This window comes from Mesocricetus auratus, unplaced genomic scaffold (genome assembly GCF_017639785.1).
Source record: "Mesocricetus auratus isolate SY011 unplaced genomic scaffold, BCM_Maur_2.0 Super-Scaffold_100021, whole genome shotgun sequence".
NCBI lineage: Eukaryota > Metazoa > Chordata > Mammalia > Rodentia > Cricetidae > Mesocricetus > Mesocricetus auratus.
This window is the reverse complement of record NW_024429202.1, coordinates 29,884,415-29,911,187: the sequence shown is the minus strand read 5'-3', so window position 1 is coordinate 29,911,187 and position 26,773 is coordinate 29,884,415. Positions and strand designations below refer to the sequence as shown.

The window sequence follows — 26,773 nt, the reverse complement described above, 5'->3', positions numbered from 1 at the left end:
GATTTATTAATCATGCAGTCTTGGCTCATTTACTGATATCCTCATGATAAGCAAGGGGGCTGGAGAGAAGGCTCAGAGGTTAAGAGCACAGGCTGCTCTTGCAAAGGACCCACGTTTGAATCCCAGCACCCACGTGGCAGCACAAACCATCTATAACTCCAGTCCCCGGCGAGCCCATGCTCTCTTGGCATCTCTTTGGCCAGTGCATGGGTGTGGTGCCCAGCACAGACATACAGGCAGAGCATCTATACACATAAAACTTCAATGTTTTAAAGGATATAAACCAATATCTGTTTCGGGGGCAGACCTGATAGGTCATGTGCTTCTGTCTGTGGTATTTGAGTCTTTGCTTTCTTGTGCTAATCTGGTGTGTGTGTATGTGTGTGTGTGTGTGTGTGTGTGTGTGTGTGTGTGTGTTTTCATCTGTATAGGAAAGAAGAAATCCAAATTCAAAACGTTTAAGAAGTTGTTTGGGAAGAAGAAGAGAAAGGAGTCACCCTCGTCCACTGGAAACAGCACCTGGAAGCAGACTCAGGCCAAGAGCGAGGTCATCGCCATCGAGTCGGGGCCAGTGGGCTATGACTCCGAAGACGAGCTGGAGTAAGTGGCTGTCACCTGCAGCTGGCTTGTGAGCCTCAAGGAGGAGGGACGTTGGGCACAGGAGATGTCCAGCACTCTTTCTCCAGTGCCTGGTAACCTGTCAGGTTCCTGAGCCTCCTCCCATCCTGGGTGATGCCCTTAGGAGCGCCTCAGTACACAGTGAGCATATTAACTCCTCAAACACAGGAATAGAGGAAGGTGGGGGAGACGTGGTTATGTAGTTGCTACCCGCTGGGTGCCATGAGTATTTAAAAGTTCACAGTGATTGTGGCTGGAGAGGAGGCTCTGTGGTTAAGAGCACGTGTTGCTCCTGCAGAGGACTGGGGTTTGGTTCTCAGCACCCACATTATGGCTCACAACCATTTCTCCAATTCTGAGGTATCCGGTGCCTCTCAGGATGCTAGGCGTACGCATGTGGCACACGTATGTATGCAGGTAAATCACTCATGTGCATAAAAGAAAATTTTAAAAATATAAAAAAAAACATGTTCACAGTGAGGAGATGGTTCCATGTAGGTCTGTAATTCCAGAACTCCCATAGCAAGATGGGAGACAGAGACAGAGGAATCCCCGGAAGCCTGTGGGTGAGCTTCCTTGGGACAGTGGTGAACAACAACCAGCCCTGTCTCAAACAATTTGGAAGGCAAGGACTGCCACCCTGCCACCCGAGGTTGTCCTCTGACATGCACCTCAGCATTGTGGCATGTGTGTAGCAAGCTACCCCCAACACACACACACACACACACACACACACACACACACACACACACACACGAGAGAGAGAGAGAGAGAGAGAGAGAGAGACCAATACACAGAGAGAGAGAATGACAGAGAGACAGAGAGAGAAAGAGAGAGACAGATAGAGAAACACTTATAACGTGCACAGTAGCTGTATGAGATGATGCGATGAACCATCACAGAAATGAGCAAAATAAGCCGTAAACCACCTGCCCAGTATCACACAGCAGAAGGGGCAGGATTGGGATTTGGGATGCAGGCTCTGGTTTAATTTAACCAAGAATGCTCAAGGACCGGAAACACAATGTGGGGAGCTCACACGGCTGATCGAATAAGGGCACTGATCAAAAAGAACAGGGCCAGCAGATGCAGAAGAAACGGCTTCTTCTTGTCTGGGCGTGGTTAGTTCAGACACACCGGGGATGGCCACGCGGGCAGCTCTCGCGGACAAAACTTTGATTTTTTTAGCTTGTATTGCATCACAGTGCAGTCATGTCGCCTGTCCCCGCTACCCGCACTGTCATATTTTGAACTGGAGAGAAGAGGGGGCAGCCTGTAATGCCTCTTAAACATTGACTCTCATTTCAGGATAAAATGCCAGAAAGAATGGCAGTGTTCCAGAGACAGGGACAGGGCAGCCTGTCTCTAGAGGCGGAGAAATTACACTGGCCACTTGGTGGCACTAGATGACTGAAGATGGAAAATCAGAGTTTGATTTTTTTTTTTCCTCTCCCTCCTCCCCGAGCTAGTTAAAAGCAGATTGGACTCGTGGGTACCTTGTAAGACCATGCACAATTGTATGGTGCCGGAGAAGTAGTCCTGGCTAGCCCCAGGAGACCTCTAATGCCTGCCCTACCTCCTGGTGTTCAGAAACAAGCCTAGGCACAAACAGGAGCGTAGCCAGAGAGCCAGGCTCTGGGGAAATGTTCCTTATCATAGGAACCCAGGGAAAGTGGGGACAGGACCTTTGATATCTGTTTATGACTAGCATCCTGTATGAGCATGATTGACATTCCTTAATAAGAAAGAAAAGATGGCGGGGCGCTAGTGGAAAGACAGCTCAGCAGTTAAGATTGCACCCTTCTTACACAGAGGACCTGAGTTGGTAGATTCAATCTCCAGGAGGATTCAACCCCTCTGACCTCCATGGGCACCTGCTTGCACTTACAGACACCTGTACTCCCATGAACTCGTGAGCACACACACACACACACACACACACACACACACACACACAGATAAGCATTAGAGGTCCCGGAATGAACAATGACATTTTTCAAGGTCAGCACTGAGGAAGAAACCCTTTCTTTAGTCTCTATGAGACTCTGCCACCAGCCTCTGCAGCAACTTCCACAAGGACACAGGCAGCCCAGTTCCTGTGCTGGGGCTGTCTTGGTTCTAGCTTCATCTGTGACAGCCCCCTCTGGGTCCTTTGGCCTACAGAACACGCTGTCCTCTGCATCTGCTCTCGGTACACTTGAGTTCTCCCAATTCTGTGGAAGTTTCATGTTGAAATAGAGCAACCGTTCTCAATCTGTGGGTCACGACCCCTTGGGGTCACAAATCAGATATCCTGCATATCAGATATTTGCAAAATATAACAGTAGCAAAGTTACAGTTAGAAGCAGCAGCCAAAATAGTTTTCTGGTTGGGGCAGTCCCTGCAACGTGAGGAACTGTATTAAAGGGTCGCAGCATTAGGAGGGTTGGGAACCAGTGCTCTAGTGGCGCGCTGAGCTTGAACTGCCAGTAAAGCTTCAGGGGGCCCATACTTTCTGGGTCTCTCAACTCTGTTGATGCTGCAGCTGAGCACTGAATCCTGAGTGGTCAGTGTCAATACTACCCCAACCTTCACGCTCTCAACATGTGGATGACCTATGCATGTCTTCAGTGCAAAACTGTGGCCTTTCTGTTCCTTCCTTCGTTTTACGTTTTGCTAGCCGAGTTCCTTCTATGAAGAACTATCCTGTATCAGGGACTGGAGAGACGGCTCGGTGGTTGAGCACTTGGTACTCTTACAGAGGACATGGATTTGGTGCCCAGCCCCTCCATGGTGGCTCACAACCATTTGTAACTTCAGTTTCAAAGATCTGATATCCTTTTGTGACCTCCATGGGCACCAGGCATGCATATGTTGTATATATGTGTAGGCAAACCCTCCTATATGTATAAATTAAATAAACCTAAAATAAAATGTTAGCTTTCCTTTATCAACTTCACGATAGCCTGAAGTACAATCTATTCAGGAAAACCAGAATGAGGTTGCTCCAATCAAAGAGTAGTACCTGATACCTTCACACCTTTTCGTAGTGACCAAAAAATTAGTTTTTTCCCCCCTCACTAAAGGATCATTGTGAACACAGTGGGTTTTAAAAATATGGATTTATTTTATTTAGACAGAATTTCATGTAACGCAGCCTGGACAACTCTGAACTTTTTATCTTCCCTCCATCTTCAGAGTGTTGGGATAATAGCTGTACAGCAGCATAACCGTTTTCATGTGATGCTGCAGATTGAACCCAGGGCCTTGTGCACGGTAGGCAAGCGCTCTACCAACTGAGCTTGTCACATGTATCAAGTCCAAACACACTGATTTTGAATATGTCTGATTTGCTCTGGCCCATAGCAGTCTTTTTCATTGTCTCGCTCTGGGCTATTAAGGGTCACTTCCGATTAGCTCTTTGGTCATGAGCCCAGCCAGCTCTGAGATGTCTGTGGTGAGTGATTCCAGGCTAATGCTGGGTATTTCCTGGCTTGGATCCCTTTCAAAAGCCATGTTTCCTTCCTTTTAATGTAAAGTTGTCTCAAATCACAGTGTGGTCGTGATTCACTGGTCACGACTGTTAGTTGGCTATCAGACCTCTCATGGGTTGAAGTAGGAAATGGGTTTATTTTTAAGAGATGTCTGAGCGATTCACTCTTTTGACACTTCCAATTCCAGGAAAGATGGAACTTTATTTTTTCTTTGTATTGTTTTCTGTTACACTGAAAAACTTGGACTTTAACAAAATGACTGTTTTCCTCCTATAGAGGAGTTACTTCTCTTTCTCCTTCCACAATGATCCTCCTGCCTCTGCCTCCCCAGTGCTGGAATTACAAGCATGTGCCATCATGTCTGCCATAAAATTAGGCCTTTTTGTTCTTGTTTTCCTAGTCATAGAGACTTCCCTTTTTGATTGATTTTTGTGTCTTGTTGTGTAACACATTAAATAGTTCCAAAGACAAAACTGAAAACGTTGTTACCTCTGTACCTTTGACTCTGTTTCCCCATCTAGTTTTTTCCTTCTCACTTGAGGAAACCACTCTCATGAATCTTCCATGTACCAGTTTGTTTGTTTGTTTTTAATTACTGGCAGGCACGTGCGCAACACATATTTGCCTGTATGCCCACCCTCCACTCAAACACAGCTGGTGTGACACACTGTACCCGTGTGTTCTGTCTTCACTTGGTGTGCTCTGGGAAGCTCACCTCTCTCAGTCACCTGCCTAGCCCTCCGTCAGACACACAGTAGCTCATTTGACTTGACGCCCGCTGAAGGGCACATGTGTTGCTTCCCTTTGTATAGATATTGCAGTAACGAACGACCACGTGCCCGTGACCCCTTGAGGTTTTTCCTCTGTATCAGAGACCTCTTCCTGCTGCCTCTACTCCTAGTTACATCTGGACTGGAGGTGTCTGGCCAGTAGTTGGGGTTTCTAGGGTGTGGCCCCAGGCTGTTGACTGTAGGGAGTAAATCTAGGTGTGTGTATGACCTGTGAATTGAGAGTTGCTGTCAGTGTGTGCTTTCTGGGCTACTCCGAAGCTACACCATCTGGGCACTCTGGATTTCCACTTGCAAGCCTGCTATTGCAGTGTAGAGAGGAAACACCTTTGAGCTGAGGTGCTCAGTGGAAGAGCACTTTCCTGGTGTGTGTGTGTGTGTGTGTGTGTGTGTGTGTGTGTATTAACACAGTTAGATATGCAGTGGAACGGGCCAGACCTCAAAGTCCCCAGTGCCCCATAGAGGACAGGATACCCAAGGAAGACGGTGGGGTTGGTGTGCACAAGATGTCCCGAGCATGCCAAGGCGGCTTTCCTTCCTTAACTTATGGTCTCAGTCACCTCCTTCCACCTATTATTTAGGAGGCTAGGAAAATCTGACAGCTAATTCCCACATCCTCTGAGAGCATTTTATGAGTGTCCTGTGATTTCAGTTCCAAATTAGGTCCTTGGGCTTGGAGCCGGGCTTCCATGCTCTGGGCACAAGCACAGTGATGGGTTATGCATGCCCGGTCATAAAACGGGGCCCATCTCCACAGACTTGCGCTTCTTGTTTCAAATTGGCCATAGATGTGTGATCTGGACCATCGTGGGGAGATGATGCTGTGCCAGCAGCCTCCAGCGTATGGTGGGCCCGCACATTAGCTTAGTCCATGACCCAACCTTCCCAGGACATCTGATACAAATTCCCACAGAACCCAGGCAGCACCAGCCTTCCCTTTTTTAAGGCTTGCTGTCTTGGACCTCACACCTCATCAAACCTTGTTTTTTCTACCAATCAAAATAAAAAATTCCAACAACCTTCAAATGTCTTAGGAAAATGCCCTCTGTAGAATGTTCTGACTAGTGTTTGGCAGTGGCAGGGATGAATGAACAGTTGCTAACCATGCGTGACAGAGGGCTTTTGGGAGGACTTGTCATTCATTCAACCCCTTACTCCCTCTAAGTCCCTAGGATCAGGGACGGAGGTGGACAAAGGCTCCAAGTGGCTCTTTTTACCCTAGGGAATCCAGGAGCACCTTGGGCAACCGTGCCCTCTCACACGACAGTATTTTCTTCCCCGAATCGGGACAGGACCCTGCTCGGCCTGTGCGGGTGTTTTCCCAAGAAAACGTGTGCGACCGGATCAAGGCCCTGCAGGTAAGCGTTTGCTTGACACTGTCACTTGTCCAGTATTAATCCAGAAGTTGCTAAGTAATTTCAATTTAGCAACTTGATGCGATTGAAAACAGAGTCACAGGGTCTTCACAGCTCTCCTCGGGGCAGGCAAGTTAGTCACGTTTGCATGCGCTTTTGGTGAATAAAGAGGACAGCAGTGAGGGCTGGGGACAGGCACTCATTCAGGTCAGTGCTCTGAACCATGCAGGAGCGCCAACGTCATTTGCTGAATGAATGGATGAATGGATGAATGAAGAGAGCAGGGAGACTTGCTGCTCGGTATTATTGATGAAAACACTAAGAATGACTGCTGCTCCTTCAATCCAGTTGAAGATACAATGTAATGTGAAAATGGGGCCACCGCCTCCAGGAGGCATTCCTATCAAGAGGGCAGAGGAAACTGGTATGAGCTCTGAGGATGATGGACTGCCCCGGAGCCCCCCAGAGATGTCCCTGCTGCACGACGTGGGTCCAGGCACCACTATCAAGGCAAGTGCAGTCCGTGCCCTCAAACGTTTCCCTCCACCCTTGCCAGTTATCGAGGCTAGAACTCTGGAGGCCCTCCGTGTCTCCCCACAAGGTCTCCACGAATGGGGGAGACCCCGTACCATCATTCTGTGTGGTTGTGTGGTCACTCTGATGCCATCTTCTCTGTGCCTTGTCTTGTCTGAGCAAATGCCCAGATCCAGAATGCCGCTGGAAAAGGAACTAGCTACCTCTGTATCTCCCTGCTATCAGGACATTGGCCAGAGGCCAAAGTGCACAGTAAACACTAGCATTCAGCTCTATGCCCCAGTCACAACCAAAGGAGCCTCTTGATTTGGGCAAGTCACATGGGACCCTCTGGGAAACAAGGCAACCCAGTTTGATCAGCAGGGTCTGACCTCAGTCACTGGAGACTAAATATTGCCCTCCCCATAGACTCCATCTCATGAATAAACACCCAAGCATGCTCATGATGCCATAGTTTATGGTAAGAACATTAATATTCATATAGCATATTCATATATAAATGACAAAACAGATAGCCATTTTCTACATATTAATAAGCCTTCTTGCTGAGGGCAGATGGAATTGGAAGGATCCAAATTATATTGACACTTGAAAAACAAATAAAGAGCAGAGTTCATGTTTGAAAGCTGTGCAACACACCTGCCTTGGCCATAGTGGGATCTGGCCAGGGCATTGTTTACAAGGAACCTATAGTTACCACTTCTGGCTTGGTGGAATTGTATTCAGTAACCACTGGACTTTGGCACACAGACTAGTTATTTTGTTCGTAGTTGTGAGCTCCCAGAATATTACTAATGAAAAATCAGGACTGTGATGGGGCTGATTTTAAGTCAGCTCCAGGGTTGGGATCTCACATGGAGTTGCCCAGAGAATTCAGGATGAACATATCTCTGCTCACTGTAGAGTTAGGTCTAGGGACAGTAGGCTACCTACACCTGCTCTCCAACTTCAGGAAGGGCCAGAAGATGAGAAGGTGGTCTGTCCTGGCGCCTTGCTCTGCAGAGTTAAAATTGCACCTGTCAGCACCGTAGAACACTCTGGTGTACAGTTCCGTTGTCTCTGCTCCAGGTTACCTTGGCTGTGTGGGCCAGGCTCAGTGGTGAGGAGATTCCTGTTGGAAGTGACCTGTTGCTGACTCATCTTTGACTTTTTCCTCCTTCCTGTATCCCTTGAGCCTGTGGCTCCATGGCAGCTGATTTTGTCTGCAATTCGCTGGATCGGGCAGGAGGAGCAGCTCAACTCCAAACTTGATCGACACTGTAGTGCACAGATTTTAATTAGCCAAATGGGGGCAACCTGTGCTGGGCCAGCACTAACCTAATCTTTTATTCCTCTTAAAATGAAGTCTAAGGCTTTTTATCAGTTATTAGATAGCATATCCAGTCTACTGTCATCATAGAAAACCAAAATGGAGAGGCAGAAGCAGGCAGATCTCTGTAAGTTCAAGGCCATCCTGGTCTATATATTGAGTTCCAATACAGTCAGGGCTACATCAAGAGACCGCATCCCAACAAGCGAGCAAACAAAAGTACATAATATTAGTTCAGTGCACCAATAGAACCGGGCAGGTTTTTGGTTTTGGTTTTGGTTTTTTGATCTGTGATTGCTTGCTTGTTTAAAGGTGGCAGGGATGCTCTCAAAGCCCAGCACACCCCAGATTCCCTCTGTGTGCCTTGCTCCTCATATGGGCAGTGTGCATGCGCTATGGCGTCTGTGCTTTGTCATGAAACACACCTTTGCAGGACAACCAGCACTCCAAGAAGTGACTTACTGTATTCAGTGGAGGGTGGTGTTTTAGGTGTTTCTCTCATTCTTCCACATGGCTACCAGAGGCGCACCCCCACCCTCACCCCACCCCACCCCACCCCACCCCACCCACCAATGCATTTCCTCCCCACAGAGGTGTAAGCATGTCTGTGGCTCACCATGCTATACCTGGAAGCCAGGCTCCCTGAGAGGCTGCAGAGACCCTTTAGAATGAACAAAGAAAGCACCAGAAGGACTGAGCAGGGGCTTAGTGCTTCCTGTGACCTGTGCCCCTGAGATCTCACCGCTGGGCCGCATCCCTGGAGACACTGGGCCAGTTTGTTTTGTGGGTGAATGTAGCTATGGAAAGTCTTCCTGTTGAAGAACCCAGTTTGGGGGCTGGAGAAATGGCTCAGAGGTTAAGAGCACCAACTGCTCTTCCAGAGGTCCTGAGTTCAATTCCCAGCAACCACATGGTGGCTCACAACCATCCATAATGAGATCTGGTGCCCTCTTCTGGCCTGCAGGCATACATGGAGGCAGGGTGTTCCATTCATAATAAATAAATAAATCTTTAAAAAAAAAAACCCAGTTCATGTGGTCTTAGGGTTGGCTCCCAGCCATTTGCTCTAAAGGGATCTTCTAAAACATTCTCTGCCAAGAGCCAATTGAAAATATTCTTTCCCAGGTACAGCCCAAAGATAGCACAAAAGCACACCAAAGGGGAGTTGGTAAGACAACAGTCTCCACCCTTTGTCACTAAATTAATGCTCGGTGTGTTTGTTCTTTGTACCATGAAGATCTTAGTGTCCTCATCGCGGCCACAGTCTCCTGACCACATGAGTGATGCCACTGTCTCCTCTCGGACTTTGGATGGCAGCCTGGCACCTGTGGCTGACTTCAGCCACCCTCCAGAATTCTCCTCCTGCCTGGACAACTCTGCAGCTAAACATAAGCTCCTGGTTAAGCCCCGCAACCAACGATCAAGTAAAATGAGGCGACTGTCGTCGGTAATCAGCCTTCCTCCTCTGTGTAGGGATGGGATGGGCAGGCTTGATAGTCCCACCCGCTGCCTAGCTGCCTAGCACTTCTGAGCAGCTCCATGGTGGATAAAACAACACTGTGGATGCTAGTCTTGCTCATCTTTTGTACCTTGCACCGGGTACATCTCTTTTGCATAAACACCCTATTCAGACATTAATAGTTGCATGCATGTGTTCACTCTACAAACACCAAGAATCCACTGTGCCATGTGCCAAACCTGACACTGTCCATTCCCGGACTCTCTTAACTTGACTGGGCTTAGATGCCTCAGCTCTAGAGAAGGTGAGGGGCAGAGGGCAGGGGGCAGGGGGCAGGACAAGTGTGGCCAAGGAGAATGACGCACACTGAGAAGGACTTGTGAGTAACATCTTCCCTGTCCTTTCCTCAAGACACAATTGCAGTTAGGGAAGATTTCATGACAAGCTAGGCATATCAGCTGGAGACCAGCGGCGGGGCCCATTTGGGTTTCAGGAACTTCCTGGAGAGAGTGAGTTTTCTGTTTGGCGTGTGGGAGGTGCTTTGCAAATGCAGGCTGACAGGGTTGACTTTATCAGGAATCAGTGCTGGAAGAAGATGCAGCGGCGGTGGGGGGAGGGGGCGGTGGGGAAGGAAGGGGTGGTGGAGGCGGGGTTGCGGGGGTCCCTTCAGATTAATGTGCCACCAGGGCACGTGGATCGGTTTGGTGTGTCCAGTGAGTATATAGAGCCACATGCTGTGGGAACTTGGTGAACTCTGGGAACTCCAGACCTGCCTGAACTCATGTGGAATGGCGCTAAGTAGCAACCCTTCTTACCTCCCCACCCCAACATTGCTGCCGCACCTTCCTTTAGCTTTGAACTTGCCTTCATCATGGAATACCATTCTGTAAAATAATGACAATGAAATGCTGATGGAAGTCAGCGTGGGAAAACGTGGAAGCCCAGTTGATCCTTAATTTAAGCTCCTTGTTTCTCCCCTCCCTTCTCCCCTTCCCTGCTTGGCAGAGAGCAGGTGTGGCTCTCTCAAGTTCTCAGGAGGTGTGTCTACACTTTCCTGGTGGTCACCGCCGCCCCTTGGTTCACTTCAGGAGCTGTGCTGCCGGTGTGTCTGCCCATCGGTATTCAAGTCACCTTGCTCTGGTTCCTGAGCCTCTTCTTCCCACAGAGGCCCTCCTCCTGCCTCAGATCAGGCTGTCCGGAGCTCTCTTACTCCACTGACAAGGGGCAGCTGCCCCTTCAGCTGCCAATCAGCCACAGGGCACTTCTGCGGGGACCTGATGATTCTTTGGGCTCCACTCCACAGCAAAGCCTACCTTTCCTTCTCTTTTGATCCCCATAGCCTGTGAGACTGCTTTCTCTGTCTCCCTCAAAGTCTGAACATACAGAGCTCCCACAGCCATCCCTTCTAATCCATGCTGCTGTCCTTGCTAGGGTATTCTCAGCTGTGTCGACATGTTGTAAATCTCTACTCCATGGTATTAAGGCTCTGAGTCTTGTATAAGCTCTAGAGCAACAAAACGGGGGGGGGGGGTAAGGGTTAGAGAGATGGCTCAGTAGTTGTCATGTAAGTATAAGTACCAGAGTTCAGATCCCCAGGACCCAAGTAAATGTTGTGTGTACATGGCAACCCCCCTGTAGTTCTAGCCCAGAGCAAGCTGGCTTATGAAACTAACCATATCAGTGAGCTCTGGATTTGATTGAGAGGCCCTGCCTCAATAAATGAGGTGGAAGATGGATTGAGGATGATTCCAAACATTGCATACACAGGCACCTATATACATATGCATCCATACAGTGTATCCACATATGTGCAAACATACACAGACACACATGGACACCTCACACACATGCAAATACACACACAAATGGGAAAGGCAAAACAAGGGGAAAAAGAATAAAAAGAATTGTTATTGAAAGAAAAAACTCTATTTTGTAAGTGAAACCGTGGCTATCAAGGCTGATACTTATTACAAAGCTGAAAAATATTTGGCTGATCCCCGCGGCCCTCACCTCAGCAGAAGTTGGGAGAGATAGCTGCCGGTCACTGCCTCAGTGTTTTACACTGCCAGCCATGCTAGCAGAACCATGCTGTGGGTATGATTCTAAATGAAGTTAGAGCAGAATACCTGCATCTTACACCACTCGGTCCTCGGGCCCAGCCAGGCAGTGCCAGGGTTAGGGATGTTGTCAACTCCACGTTAACAGGAGCACTGAGATTGGTCTGGTGGCTGGAAGAGCTGCCAAATGCATGCCCCAGAGTTCAGGCAGAGACAGATGCCTCCTCTCAGCCCCCTGTGCTGCTCATGGGTTGGCAGGTCACCTGCCCAGGATTACTGCACACTGCTCCATGGAGCTTGCTCCCTGGCCTGCTGATACTGCTAGCCTCAATCGACTCTCCATCTTGGTACAGGCTGGGCATTTCTGTTTCCTTGGGATGTTTTCAGAGTGCCAAACCACTGTGAAACCACAGAGGAGGAAATGCCAAGGAGATTGCCTAGATGGAGTAGGCATAGTGCACCCTGGCAGTCATGGGGAGACTGAGTTTCTGCCTGACGCAGCTAGCCAGAGGTCCTAGGCTACACAGAAGCTGCCTTTCTACTGTTTGGGCTCTCCTCGGAATCCGATTTCCCCCCTCTGAAGAGTATACCCCCACACTAGCCTTCGTCCTACAATATCCCCCTATAGGAACCGTTGGGGATGTAGCTGCCAGTAGATGTGCTGGAAGGTGCTCTAGCCAGACTGGGTCCCCAGCTGTCTGCTGAATTGGTCTGGGTTCTGTGATTGATGGTTTCAAGTCATGACCCATGTCCCACTGAGCCCTCCACATCAATAATTTCCTAGAGTGGCAAAAAGCCAATGACACGACCAAGTCAAGAACCTCAGAATGTTGTATAGATTTCTTTTGAAATCCAAAAGAAGACAATTGTGCATTTTGGCAAAAATTAGCTTAGGTATGGTCACAGAAATCCCAGACCTTTTTGTGATCTTTATCAAGCAAATGCCAGCTGGAAAATGTTTAAAAAATAATAATAACCGTTGGGGATATAGCCCGGGTTAGAGCACTTGCCTCGATGCACAAGGCCCTGGATTTGATCCCTAGCATCACAGAGATAAAAATAAAATATCAGCAACAAGAGCCAACTCCGTTGTACGCAAGATCATATTTCCTACCTTTGAAAACAAGACAGCACTGTGTAATACAACAGCCTGAATGACTCCCAAGGGTCGGTGTCATGAACATTTTGCAATAATCAACCACAGGACCCTTAACAGTTGAATCATTTTCACACGCCGATTTTGCGTGATCTGCGTCTGCCTTGATTTTCATTTTCTTCCTGAGAGGAGGAATTGAGTGTGTGTCAACAAGGAGGAAGCCAGGCCAGCATTTGAATTCCAGAGACCTTTCAGAAGAAAAATGCCACAAGGCAGTGTAGGGTACCAGGTGCATCAGAGAGCCAGAGAAGGAAGCGTCATTAGCTTAGGCAAGTTATCTATCTACAGGGAGTAAAGACTGAGAGGGTCCGGCAGGTGCTGGTAGAGTGTCCTGGAAGTACAGAGCAGGAGGCAGCATCTGGCACAGGGGTAGAGCCCTGCTTGACATAAACATAAGACCAGAGAACTTAAGACTGAATTTTTTGGATTTTATCCTGTGGTTCGCAACTTTCCGTGTTTGACTTGATACAAATAACTTTTCAAAGAAAACTATCTGGTTTCTCAATGAGGGTACAACCCCTGAGAGCAATGCCTTTTCACCTGGGATTTCTATTAACAGTCAGTTAGTTCAGTCTTGACCAGCGTTTCCAGGCCTTTGGACTCCTGGCTCTCCAAGTACAAAAAGACAATGGGAGTCCATTCCTCACTCAGATAAATCTAGCTTGAAACGAAGTTAATGAAGAACACTAAGCAGGACAGACAGTTGCTCTGTGTTGGTCCTAGTCCCTCTGTTTGGCTCTAGGCAGGCAGACACCATTTGTTTTGTGGCTTGGACATATGAGCTACATTTTTTAAAGAAAGGATCTCACTGTATAGCTCTAGCTGGCCTAGAACTCAATATATAGACCAGGCTACCTGACCTCAAACTCATGGAGATCTGTCTGTCTCTGCCTCCCTAGTGCTGGGATTAAAGGTGTGTGATAACATATCTGGCAGCATGGGTTGCATTTACACTAAGGGCCTGGCTGGTGTGGGTCTTCTGAGTTTATGGACCAGGTGCCTTGTGAACTCATAAGGGCAGCTGAAGATACCTCCTTCAGTATCAGCCTTTGTGGGCTATTGTGTTTCCTAACCCTCCCTTAGTCTCAGAGGAAGCAAAGAAGTGACAGGCTATCTATCTAATATTTGCCGCTGTGTTGATGTCTCTCACCTCTGCTTCTCCTAGAGGGCACAGTCTGAGTCCCTGAGTGATCTGTCATGGACCCTGGAGGAGGAAGAATACGAAGAGAAACGGTTATTCCAGTTCAGCATAGACGAGGGCCCCGGTGCTGGGCAGCGGGATTTGATGCTGGGCAGAAGGCCTGAGCTTGGGGGACCTGCAGCCTTGCTGCTGCCTGGAGGGGCCTGTGCCAGGCGCGCTCGCCTACAGCACAGCACAGCTGTCAGTGCCAGCATGGAAGAGGGAGGGTCTCCTGGAGAGGAACCCTCAAGCCACCGGGCAACGCCAGAGGTTGCTGAGCCCATGGCCGTCTCAGAGATGGAGACCCCACCTCTGCCAGAAGGTTCTCCGTGCCATATTCCCCACAGTGAAATCCAGAAGGAAGAGCTGTCCCCTGGAGGCCTGTGTCCCCTAGTGGAGAGCACATCTAAGGAGGTCGGTGGTGGTTCTGGAGATGTGGAAACTCCACTATCCGATGTCTCTGAGGGAGGCATGGCTCCTTCCAAGGAGGATCCCACACATCACAAGGGAGACACAACACTTCGTGAAGGGGAGGCCATACCTTTCAAAGAGGGCATAACACCTCCGGAAGGAGATACACTGCTCAAGGAGGCCATGGCACCACCAGTTAGAGACGAGTCACCTTCCAAGGGTGACATTGCACCTCCCAAGAGTATCATGGCACCTCCTGAGAGAGACACATCACCTCCAGAAACAGACTTGTCACCTCCCAAGGGAGATGTGGCGCCTCCCAAGAGGATCGTGGAACCTCCAGAGAGAGACGTGTCACCTTCCAAGGGTGACACTGTGCCTCCCAAGAGAATCATGGCACCTCCAGAGACAGACTTATCACCTTCCGAGGGAGATATGGCACCTCCTGAGAGAGACATGTCACCACCAGAGAGAGACGTGTCACCTTCCAAGGGTGACACTGCGCCTCCCAAGAGGATCATGGCACCCCCAGCGAGAGACATGTCTTCCAAGGGAGACATGGCACCCACTAAAGGGATCACGGAACCTCCCAGGAGGGACATAATACTTCCAAAGGGAGAGGCACCGCCCCCGGAGACTGTCACTGACAACAACTTCGAGACACCTTCAGATACAGAGAGACAGGACCAAAGTGTCCAGAAGGAGGAGGAGCTGACCCCAGTGGCACCCAGGCCTGAGGCAGCAGGGATAGAGTCCTCCACAACCCCTTCCCCGAGCCCTCCAGTACCCAAGAGCTGCCTGAAGCACAAGGCCTTGGCCTTAGGTGGGTCCCCCGCGGAGCCTCCTATGAAAGAGCCCAACCCCGGAGTCCAGGACAGAGCAATTGTGCCCCCGGCCCGCACCAGGCCTGCACAGGCTGCAACATCAGGGGGTCCAGAGAAGGCAACCCTGGGGAGGAAGAGCGAGCGGAGTACTGAGCCACAGCGCAGTGTTAAGAGGTTCTCGGTGACCTCGAGCAGGGCACGTGCCCGTGCGAGCAGCTCTCGCCTTCTGGAGCATTCTGCGCATGTGCCTGCAGGGGGGCGAGCACCCTTGCTACGGAGTGGCCTTGCCTGGAAGAGTGAGGCAGCTCTTGATGACGTCCAGGTGCTGCCAGAGCCCCAAGGCAAGAAGGCAGTGGGTGGTGACTCTCAAGATTCAGGGGACATGGGGGCTGGCCAGGCAGGACCGGGCAGGAGCCTCCAGGATGCTGATCCGTGTGCTTCCACCGTGAAAGAGCCAGCCCCTGGTGGGGACCAAAGCCCCTTCCCAGTCAAGCTACGGTCCACCTCGCTCTCGCTCAAGTACAGAGACGGCTCTGCCCAAGAGGCCAAAGCCATTAAGAGGTACAGCGCTGAAGTCAGGTTGGAGAGAGGAGGCCTGACTGTACTCCCCAAGGACGAACAGAGCCATGCCGGGGCTGCCCCCGCACTGCGAAGTTCCAGGTTCCCCAATGGGCAAGGGAAAGGGAAGTCCAGGTCTCCTGAACAGCCCAGTACCAAGCCACCCCTGCCCAGGAAACCACTCCTGCAGAGCCTCACCCTGCCATACCCACCCGCAGGCCTGGATGCCAGCCCTGGGGAGTCTGAGAGACTTATACCGGTCATCCTGCCTCCCGAGTCCAGGAAGGAGAAGTTACCCCACCCGGGAGCTGGTAAGAGACCTCCAAATTGCTATTGGGAATAGATGGCTCAGCAACACACTGTTTGCTGGAATGTGTTGCAGGGATGCTCATGAAATCTGTAAAAACAGGCACAGACTTTAGTACAAAGAGAAATGGAAGAAAAGGTCAAATTTTCTTAGCACCGCTGACATGTTTGAGAGCTAGGAAGGCGAGGCTGTCACTCGTGTCTGCACAGGCCAAGGGTTCAGTCACCAGCACCAGAGTGGTGGGACTAGCCTGATGGCTCAGTGATTAAGAACTTGCCCCTCTGGAAGAGGACTGGAGTTTGGTTCCCAGCACCCGCATCTAGTGGCTCACAGGAACTGCCTGTAACTCCAGCTTCATGGGTTCTGATACCTCTTCTAACCTCTGCAGGCAGCTGGGCTCACACATGCACATGCTGCAAACAGATGTATATACACCCATACACATAAATAAAAATAAATATTTTAAAGGAATCAGTAATATAATGAACATAAGATAGATACCCAAATGCCAGGATTTTGTGTTAATACAGAAACATTGTATGTGTAGACATAGTAAGGAAATCTAAAAACTGATCTTTTAGGATACTCCCAGGCTCTAAATGGGAAATGCAAATGCTTCTACTTTTGGCCTCAGAAAGCCAACAATGTGGGTGTTAATTTTGGTGCAGGTTTTCCCTGAAGCTAATCTCCTTCTGGTTTGTGAAAGTTCTTCTGACCTTATCCCCCAAGGAAAAATTTCTTCCCTTCCCCTAACCATGCCTCTGCAGCATGGCGTCACGTGGAAATCATGCTGTGTGTGACTGGAGTCATAAGAGGGTCAGTCATTACTTCCCGTCCCTTAAGGGAGATGATGTTAGGTTTGGGACACCATTTAATTACCTTTAGAGGAAATTGTCTTTAAGACAAACAGAGACAAAATAGATGATTTGTATCCCTCTTTGATTGATTTATGATGTTCCAGATCAGAAGAAATCTGTTGAAGTGAGTATCTGCAACCCAATTAAAGAAGCCACTCACTGCAGGCTTTTGATATTAATGGAAAACTATACAACTGGTGGTGCTCTCTCTCTCTCTCTCTCTCTCTCTCTCTCTCTCTCTCTCTCTCTCTGTCTCTCTCTCTCTCTGTCTCTGTCTCTCAGTCTCTCTCTCTTTGTCTCTCTCTCGCACACACACACACACACACACACACACTTATGCATTTAACTGAGAGATTGGGGACCTTAGCAACAGCTTTTCCATAGCAAATTTTATTTTAAAATGTCCCAGGCTATTTTTAAGAAGCTCCTACAGGAGTCCACTTAAGTACTGTGCTGTGGGGCAGAGAGGTGGCTCTCTTGAGAAATCCAGAACCCTGAAAGGCAGATACAGACACGGAAAAAAATGTTCTCAAGGAAACATCACCAATGTAGGGTCAAAGATTAACTGGTGTTTTCTGTGTCCGAGTAAGAAGTTAGGGAAGCATGGAGTGTATAAGGCGCCTTGAGTTCCCAGAGGATGTTGGGGGATCCCAGCACCTTGGGAGAGGCTAGCTTTTTTGGTCCTTGAGCCTCTTGGCTCAGTCATGAACTTTCGATGATTTCCTTGCCATGGCATCCATCAACAGAGAGTTTGAGGTGAGGGTCAGGTCCTGGCTGATGATCCGATCTGCACATTTTCCGGTGGGTTATTGAGGCAGCTGTAGGGCAATTCAGAAAGCTGTTTTAATAGCAAGGAGAATTGCTTTGTAGGTGAAAGTTTGATATCGCCACCATCTGCTTCCATGGTCCAGGACTGAAAATGTCTCTCAAGGGCCTAGTGAATGAGTAGAACTCTGGGTCACAGCTAGAGCTGAAAGGGGAGAAGCTTCAGGGGCAACATTTGGCCCCTTAATTACATATGAGCTCTTCAACACTATAAAATGTGCAGGATAGGCAGGGGCAGGAGGATTATGAGTAGGAAGCAAGGTTGACCTAAATAGTGAGATCCAGTCTCATAAATAAATAATGTGCCTGGGATGGTGCGCGGAGAACCTTGTGTTTTGTGCATTGCTCTGACTTACAGAAAGGTGAAACTGTCCTCATTTAGTGAGGACTGTGCTTAAGTAACAGTTATCTTGCCTATCTGTGTACATTGACATATTCGAATCCATAGAAATAGCAACTGATCTCTAAAGTGAATGCCTTTGGGTTCCTCTGCCAGGCACAGGGAATGGTTTGTATTTTCCTGAAAAGGGAACAGAATAGGAATTCCCCCTGACCTGTTAGGAACCCATCCTCCCAGAAGGTGTGACGTGGAAGACAAGGGTCTGGACTAGAGTGCTGCCTAGTCCCGTTCTCCTCGGCCCCACCTTGGGGTCTACAGGCTGCTTCAGGCAGACCAGAGCAGAATCTCAGGTCTGTGTGGTTGAGCCACACCTGTGAAACAATCCCCACACGAGGCTCTGTTTGTGGCTTCGTTCGTTAGTATGACACTCACCCTCATTTTCCAAACTGTAGCAGCTGGAAGCAGTTTAATTCATATAAAACATATAGACAGTGAAAGATTGAATGGCAATGTTCATCTGTTTCCTACAGATAGTTAAGTCTTGCTATTTACTCCCTTGTAATGGCAGGGACTTTGTCCAGAGTTCACAGATAGGCGGCTTCGGTCCCACCCTCCTCGCATCTGGGCACCGTAAAGTGAGGGTGTTGAGTGTCCCAGGTGGGCACACAGTGTCTCCAGCTGCTTTGTCCCCAGCACTGATGCAAGCCCTGCACTTCCACACCCCGTGTTCCCTTGTGAGCAAAGATTAACCCTTTCAGCAGTGAGATGAGGGCAGGCGGCACAGGAAATACTGTAGTAAATACAGGAGCCCAGTCTGCCAAAGGGCTGGGCATCAGGAGGGACCATGACGTGGTTACACGAGCGTAGTGCTGGTGTGTGCTCCTCCACGCAGAGCTGGCCTGTTAATGGACCTGAGCCACGATTTGCTGATCTGCTGTAAGGGGAAAATGGCCTGGGGTTAGGCAGCGTGTTCATTGTCCTTCATCCTATTGGACCAATCCATCTCAAAGTCTAAGTTGCAGGCCAAGAAACAGCTTTACACACACATGGTTGGAATTATTTTTAAAAAGTGGTAGTGTCTTGTTTAGAGAAATTCTAAAACACAGAACAAGTTTGCAGTGAGCCTGGTATATATTGGCACATGCTTGTGATTGTAGCTACTGGGAGGCGGAGGCAGGCCAATGGCAAATTGGAGGCCAGCCACTTCAACCTGGCAATACCCTGCCTCAAGGGAATGTTTTTAAGGGATAAAGATTATCAAGTGTTTTAATTTTCTTCTCATTGGTGTGCTGAGACACCATGACCAAAAGTAACTTGTAGGGGGAAGGGTGTACATTGAAGGGTTTGTTGGGTTTACACACCCTGATCACAGTCCATCACTGAAGGAAGCCAAGGTAGGAACTCAGGAAGGGTAGGAACTGGAAGGTGGGAGCTGAAGCAGAGGCCGTGAAGAAAAGCTGCTGGCTGGCTTGCTTCCAGACTCATGTTTAGCTCCTGCTCTTATACCTCCTGGGACCACGTCCCCAGGGATGGCACCGCCCACAGTGGGTTGGATCCTCCCATATCCCATATCAGTCAAGGACATGCCCCCACAGACATACCTATACACCAATCTAATGGAGGCACTTTCTCAACTGAGGTTCCCTCTTCCCAAATGACACTTGCATCTGTCAAGTTGACAAAAAAAAAAAAAAAAAAACTAACAGCACTGCCTTGCATGGTGTACAAAGCCCTGGAGTCAATCTCCTGGGCTTTTGGAAGAATACCCTCAGGTATCTTGATTTTTTTTTTATTTTATTATTTTTTTAGGAAAACCCCCTCTGCTCACACTTAGATTCCTTTTTAGCCTTAGCCTTATCTCCGTGGTCCTTTCCTAAGAGAGTGTTATTGGTCCTCTGGCTTGTTTCCCTGCTTTTCCTGTGCTTTTCCATGTCTGTGACTCTCTCAGAAATGGGGTGTTTCATGTGGAGGAAGAGTGCAGATAGAGATTCCCCAGTCTTCTTGTCTTTGAAAGCCTCCTAGCACTGTGGCCTCTCCCACATGCTCCTTGCATTAGACAATGAAATCAGGAAGAAGACAGATCAGATGGTACCAGAGGTAGCCAAAGGAGTAGGACAGTGGATTCTTTAGAGTATTAACTCTAGTCTACATCCTGACAGTTTTCAGAATCTAAGCTCAGAACCAAACAAAAGGGGAGAATGTTACTGTGTGTAAAGTTTGAATAACCTTTAAATATTCAAAGCACAAAGCCTCCTCCCTTCCCCTTTCTAAATATTGTCTAATCCCACCCTACAGAAAGAACCATCACAAAGAGACCCGAGACTGTTCCTCACCCCACACACAGTAGATGTGACTCTAACATGCTAGGATACACATAAATGATATTTTTCATCACAACATGCTATTCCTATTGGCTTGCCATTTGATGTTTGAAGTCCGCAATAGAGCAAGGGCGTCTTTTATGGTCAGCTGGAGTGGCTTGACTCCGTCATTTTAAGTACTGCCTACTATGTACACCACATGATGACTCCATCATTTTAAGTACTGCCTACTATGTACACCACATGATGAAGGGCATTGTGCTTGTTTTGAATCTTTTTTCCTCTTGGTCACTGTTCTGGCTAGTTTTATGTCGTCTTGACACAAGCTGGAGCCGTTTTAGAAGGGGGAGCCTCAATTGAGAAAATGCCCCCACCAGACTGGCCTATGGGCAAGTATGATAAATTTTCTCAATTCATGATTGGCATGGGAGGGCTCAACTCACTGTTGCTGGTGCCACCCCTGGGCTGGTGGTCCTGGGTAATATAAGCGAGCAGGCTGAGTAAGCCATTAGGAGCAAGCCAGTAAGCAGCGCCCCTCTAAGTTCCTGCCTTGAGTTCTTTCCCTGATTCCTGTGATGACGACTGTGAGGTAGAAATGTAAGCTGAAATAAACCCTTTCCTCTCCAAGTTGCCTTTGGTTTTATTGCAGCAACACACACCCTAAGACAGTAACTATATTGTGGTCACCGGCCAACTTCACTTCTTTTTTTTGTTTGTTTTGTTTTGTTTTACGAGACAGGGTTTCTCTGTATTGTTTTGGAGGCTGTCGGTCCAGCCTGGCCTCGAACTCACAGAGATCCGCCTGCCTCTGCCTCCCGAGTGCTGGGATTAAAGGTGTGCGCCACCATCGCCCGGCCTAACTTCACTTCTGAATCACACTTTGGGCTCTCCAAGACAGACTCCCAAAAGTGGGCTCCTGTTCACTGTTCTCTGGGTGACTCGAGACTGTCTTCCATGAAGACTGCACTGGTCTTCAGCATAGTGGAGATGGTTCACCACACCCACTACCTCCTGGGTATTCGGTGAGGTTGGTTATCTGTGCCCCACCCCTACCTGACCTGAAGGAAGGAAAATGCCAGTCATGTTGTAACTTGGTCAGTGAGTTTGAACAATCTCAACAGGAAGTGCTGCTACTTTCCCTCTTCCCCACATCAACTCTCGAGTTGCTGTTTTTCCCAGCACTGGGAACTGAACCCAGGGCAGGTACGCTCCCACCACAAGCTAGACCCCCAGCACAGAACTCCCCTCCAGTTCTCTTCCCACATCCAACCGTGGAGCGTTCCTCTTTAAAAATTCTCCATGCCTTTCCAACACATGTGGAGAAGAGTTATAATTCCTGGGTCAAGGCTTTTTCGACTAGGGCCAGAAACAACTCTTCTGCATTCTAAATCATTTGCCTCCCCTCAGGTCCCAGGCTCCTGAAGTCTAACGCACCTTCACTGTGCGAAGCATGCATTACCCTGACCTGAGCAACATGGATCTAGAAGGTTTGCTCTCCAGAGTCAGTTGAGTTTCTCAAACTCTGAGTGGATTTCTTAGTGTGTAAAACAAGGTTGTTGCTAATATGGCTTTGGGGAACACAGAACGCAAAGGCATTTTACGGGTGACACCATTTCACAGTACAGAGCTGTTTTCCCAAGGAAGAGTCAGTTTCCTCGTCTCAGTGGCTTGGAGCACACCACGGTGAGGATTCTTCATCCTTGCTCAGACGGAGGTGCCAGACCACAGATGGAGAATGTCAGGCAGTGTGTGCACAATCTAGCTGTTCGGGATCTACTTACCAACCTACTCTGAGAGGTATGGATTGTGGAACCTTGTAGGACTTCTATGACAAGCACAGTCACAGCTCTGTGATCCCCCAGTGCAGGGACTTGGGACAGGAGGGGACCCCTCACATACTCTGGAGTCTCCTGGGAGATACTGTGAAACTTCATGGGAAGCTGGGCATGTGTTCCCTGCAGCTGAACACCTTGGAGGATGGGTGGCCAGTTCCTGCCACTTATAGCCATTTGGTAGATAAGGCTTCCCTGTGATCTTCCTATGTCCTCAAAGCCCTCTTTGTTGAGCTACCAATAGGATAAGAGAACTCTGGGGAGCAACTGAAACCTAAGAGGCCTAAAAGTTGACAGGAATTTTCCAGAGTCCTTCTGGACATCTGGCAAGTATAGGATAAGCCCAGTATGATAGTGGCAGGTGTCAATCAAAGAACTCTCTTATTCTCCCACCCACTCCTTCTGGACCTACAGCCATTGGGAAAGGAGCCTCGCCCTAGCTCAGACACCTTGCCTTCAGGGAACAGGAAGCTCAACTTGACTCAGCTCAGGGGCTGTGTGTTCTGATTTCAACCTAGGGCAGTTTTGTCTTCCTGTTGACATCTTTAAAAATTCTCCATGGGCTGCTACCAGAAGGTGCCACCACATTTGGGGTGGGTCTTCCCACATCCATTAAGGCCAATAAGACAGTCCCACAGGCCCACCTGATGTAGACAGTTCCTCAACTGAGGCACACACACCTCAGGTGACTGTGAGTCATGACATGTTGACATTTCAAACCAGTCCTCCTGGGCAAGTGATCCTGGGCAAGTCACTTTATTCCATGAACCTCAGGGTCTGGAAAATAAATCCTGAAGAGGGTTGTGAAGGTCCTTAAGAATACCATACGTGCTAGAGTTTGGCTCTTCAATGTCCCTCAAAGGCCCATGTGTCATGTGTTGAAGACTTGGTCCCAGCTAGTAAACCATCTGGAAGGCGGAGGAACCTTTGGCAGGCAGGCCTGGAGGAAGGAGATTAGGTCATTGTTAGTGAAACTTTGAAGTGAATATTGGGACCATGGTCCCTTCCTGTCCCTGTGTTGCTTCCTGGTTCCCATGAGGTGATCAGGCCTCATCTGACACAGGCTTCTCCGGTCATGCGTTTTGCCACCAAAGGTCAAAAGCAGCAGGGCCAAGTGGACTGAAACTCTGACACTGTGAAGCCAAAATAAATACTTCCTCTGTTTACGCTGATTCTGACAGGCCCTTTGCTATAGTGACAGAAGGCCAGCAGCGCTGCTCTGAAAAGCAGAGTAGAAGTCAATTCCTACTGTCTCTTTGGTGGAGAGGCTTTACCTACCTGCTAGGGCTTGGTGAGGGAGTTGTGTAACAGAAAGGAGATCTTGACTCTGCAGAGAAGGGCCATCCCTGTAAGTGGTTACTTATTCCTTCTTGGCTACTAGAGGTCGTTCTCATGGAGTTCTAACTGTTCTCAGTTGTTGTCAGGAGGGTCCGGGCAAGGAATCTCACGGAAGTCATTGTGCGTCTTTCGGGAAGGACAGAGAAGGTGTCATACAGTACAATAGTTTCCTTTTTCTCACTGTTTCACTGCAGTTCAGAGTTATCGACGAATAACTGTCCCCACACCCTGTGACCTTGCAAGAGCCTAGTTCCCTCTGACGCAGGGTAGAGACCTACAGGCTCTGGTCTGAGAGCTGGGCTCCGGTCATTGCTTCCATGGAGAGAATAGTTTTAATTGCACCGTTAGTGGCAGTTGAGAAAAACAATGTACTTTGGGTCTAGCAACTCCACTAACAACTCACTTGGGCTCCCAAGAGGCTCTGCTGTGAGGTGTAACTGTCGGGCTGGGTCACTTTGGGATGCCTGCTCACCTTGCCTGGCCAAGCATTAAGCAGCTAGCTATGCCTGAGTGAGGAAAAGAGCCTGGAAGGCTGCCCTCTCCAGTCGGGTGCCCCCAGTAAATGTGCCTGCCCCAGATGACCAGACGCCTGGCCTCACTCCACACACTTTACTCAGATGTGACTCACTCGTTATTTTGTAAATGCCTTCTCGACACATTTTTATCTCTGGGCAGGAGGGATTTGAAACCCTACAAACTATTGTTCATACACCAGAAATGAGGCCCTCGGTTGTGAAAATAGGAATTCCTGCTGTGTACCGCAGCCTGACGGCGTACCTGGTGCTCATGGGGGAGTGTGAGGTTCCTTATAGGGGTTGACTATGATACAAAGGCTGAAGAACCGGCTGGGTCCTCACCAGCGTTCACCATCCGGGAATAGAGACAGGACAGTTTAGAGTGACGTTTTAGAAACCATTACATTTTAGTTATTTAATATGTGTGTATATACTTACAGGCAGATATCTCGTGGTGCTTCTGTGGAGGTCAGAGGACAACTTTTGGGATATGGTCCTTTCTTTCTGGCATCTAGGTCCTGGGTGGGGGTGGGGGTGGTCAAAGTGGGGGTCTTCAGGATTGGCAGCAAGTGCCTTCACCTAGGGAGCCATCTCATTAGCCTGAGAGGTTTTTTTTTTTCTTCCCATCTTGTGGGTTTGAAGGCTGAGAGAGAAGCTGTGTGGGTCAGACAAAGGTGAGTTTCTGGGTTGTGGGTGGAAATTAAAACCGCAAGAGGCCTGAGGCTGAGGAAGCAGAGTCAAGCTAGGAGAGCTCCTGCCACACCTCCTGACCCGAGAGGAAGTCATGGGGTGAGGACAATGAGGCCCTTGTGGCCTTGCCTGTGATGGGTATCACCCTAATCCTAGGCAGCAGAAAGAAAGGCGATGGAGCCAGACCCCAGGGTGCCCTGGAGGCTGGGGGCGGGGCACAGAGAATGGGAAGGAGCTGCCCAAGAGGGAGGGGACTTCCTTCAAAGTCCCTTGCTGCCCTTCCTCATTGTATTGTGGAAACAGCTCTGAGGCGAAGGCCTGCCTTGTCTTTCTGTGTGGACAGGAAGCTAGACTCCTCTTCTTGACCAGTGTCTAGCACCCAGTGAGTCCGGATGGTCTTACACGTGTTTCTTCTGGTTTGTATTTACTCCTGGGTACTTATGTGTCCCTGCACATGCACACGGGTGTAAGAGAGCATGTGGGTATCTTCCTCGATTGCTCTCCATCTTATTTTTTGAGAGTGGGTCTCTCACTGAACCTGGACCTGACCAGTTGGGCAAGACTAGATGGTCTAAGCTCCAGGGGTTATCCTATCTCTGCCTGCCCAACACTAGGATTATAAGTGCATGACACCATGTCTGGCTTTGATGTTGGTGCTGGGGTTCTGAACTCAGGGTTCCATGCATGCACAGTAGGCAGTTTACCTCCTGACCATCTCTCCAATCCCCTTGTTTGTCCTTCTTATCGAAGGAGAATATAGATAAAGAAAAATCTATACATGATTTTCAGTGAAGCAGTGAATTTCTTTCTTTCTTTCTTCTTTTTCTTCTCTTCTTCTTCTTCTTCTTCTTCTTCTTCTTCTTCTTCTTCTTCTTCTTCTTCTTCTTCTTCTTCTTCTTCTTCTTCTTCTTCTTCTTCTTCTTCTTCTTCTTCTTCTTCTTCTTCTTCTTCTTCTTCTTCTTCTTCTTCTTCTTCTTCTTTCTTCTTTTTACAAAACAAGGTTTCTCTGTGTAACTGCCCTGGCTGTTCTGGAACTCCCTCTGTAGACTAGGCTGGCCTCTGCCTCCCAAGTGCTGGGACTAAAGGTGGGGCCCACCCCACGGCTCAGAGCAGTAGATTTCAAAGCCAAGGGAAATACAAGGTGAGGTTTCTGTGAGTGCCCAGTCTCAGGATTAGCCTGTAAGTACATAATCTTGTTATAGTTTCTGTGTGTTTCTATTCAAATACACTGTGTTTAATACGTATCCTCAAATGGTTAGCATTGACTTGGCATCTAACAGCACTATGCCTCGTGCCTGAGGCACCTCTGTAAGCACATACTCTCCTGTGTGATAAGGCACAGTGTAGCCATCTTGTCCTTAGGAACCCTGAACAGAACTTCAGCACTTGCTCTTGGTGTGACTTTAAACACTGAGAACAGCTGGGCATGGTGGCACATGCCTTTAATCCCACACTTGGTAGGCAGAGGCAGGCGATCTCTGTGAGTTTGAGGCCAGTGAGGTCTACAGGGCGAGTTCCAGGCCAGCCTGGGCTACACAGTGAAAACCTGTGTGAAAATTAAAACACCAAGAAAAAGCCCAAACAGGTGGCACTAAATAAAGACACATGTACAGGGCAGGAATTGAAAACAGAAGGCAGAATGTCCTCATGTTGCATCGGGGACATTCACGCCAAGGAACTCAGATTTTCTCCTGCTGAGTCCATGTCGCCAGGCAACCATAAAAGCACCTGATCCGGGGCTGGGAATGCTTTTTTGGCAAGGAGAGCATCCCCAAGGTGAGTCAGTGAGCATCGATTATCTGTTGAATGGGGAAAGGAAGGGATGGTGACTTCATTCAGAGTTGGAGCTAGTTTGAAGCTATATGGTATGTGGGAGCTTGCTTTATGGAAAGCCCTGACCGGCTTTCAAAATGCGGAATTTTGAGATAAAGCCTCCAGCAGACACTGCAAGTCTGTGTTCTGTTATAAGGTTGCCCAGTGGCCACCGGACAGAGTGACAGAAAGCCACTAAAGACCACGAGTGTGT

The 26,773-nt window shown here is 48.8% G+C and overlaps 1 protein-coding gene across 8 annotated transcripts in view; it reads left to right on the top strand.

Annotated features, from left to right (window-relative positions):
- Window positions 1-26,773, top strand: part of Cracdl (CRACD like) — a 120,555-nt gene that overhangs the window by 86,501 nt on the left and 7,281 nt on the right. For all 8 annotated transcript variants that reach the window (XM_040729215.1, XM_040729213.1, XM_013117374.2 and 5 more), the window contains 5 exons: window positions 432-600; window positions 6,102-6,237; window positions 6,583-6,744; window positions 9,315-9,524; window positions 13,915-16,033. In XM_040729215.1, coding sequence (XP_040585149.1) covers window positions 432-600; window positions 6,102-6,237; window positions 6,583-6,744; window positions 9,315-9,524; window positions 13,915-16,033 — 2,796 coding nt within the window. The remainder of the gene's footprint in view (window positions 1-431; window positions 601-6,101; window positions 6,238-6,582; window positions 6,745-9,314; window positions 9,525-13,914; window positions 16,034-26,773) is intronic.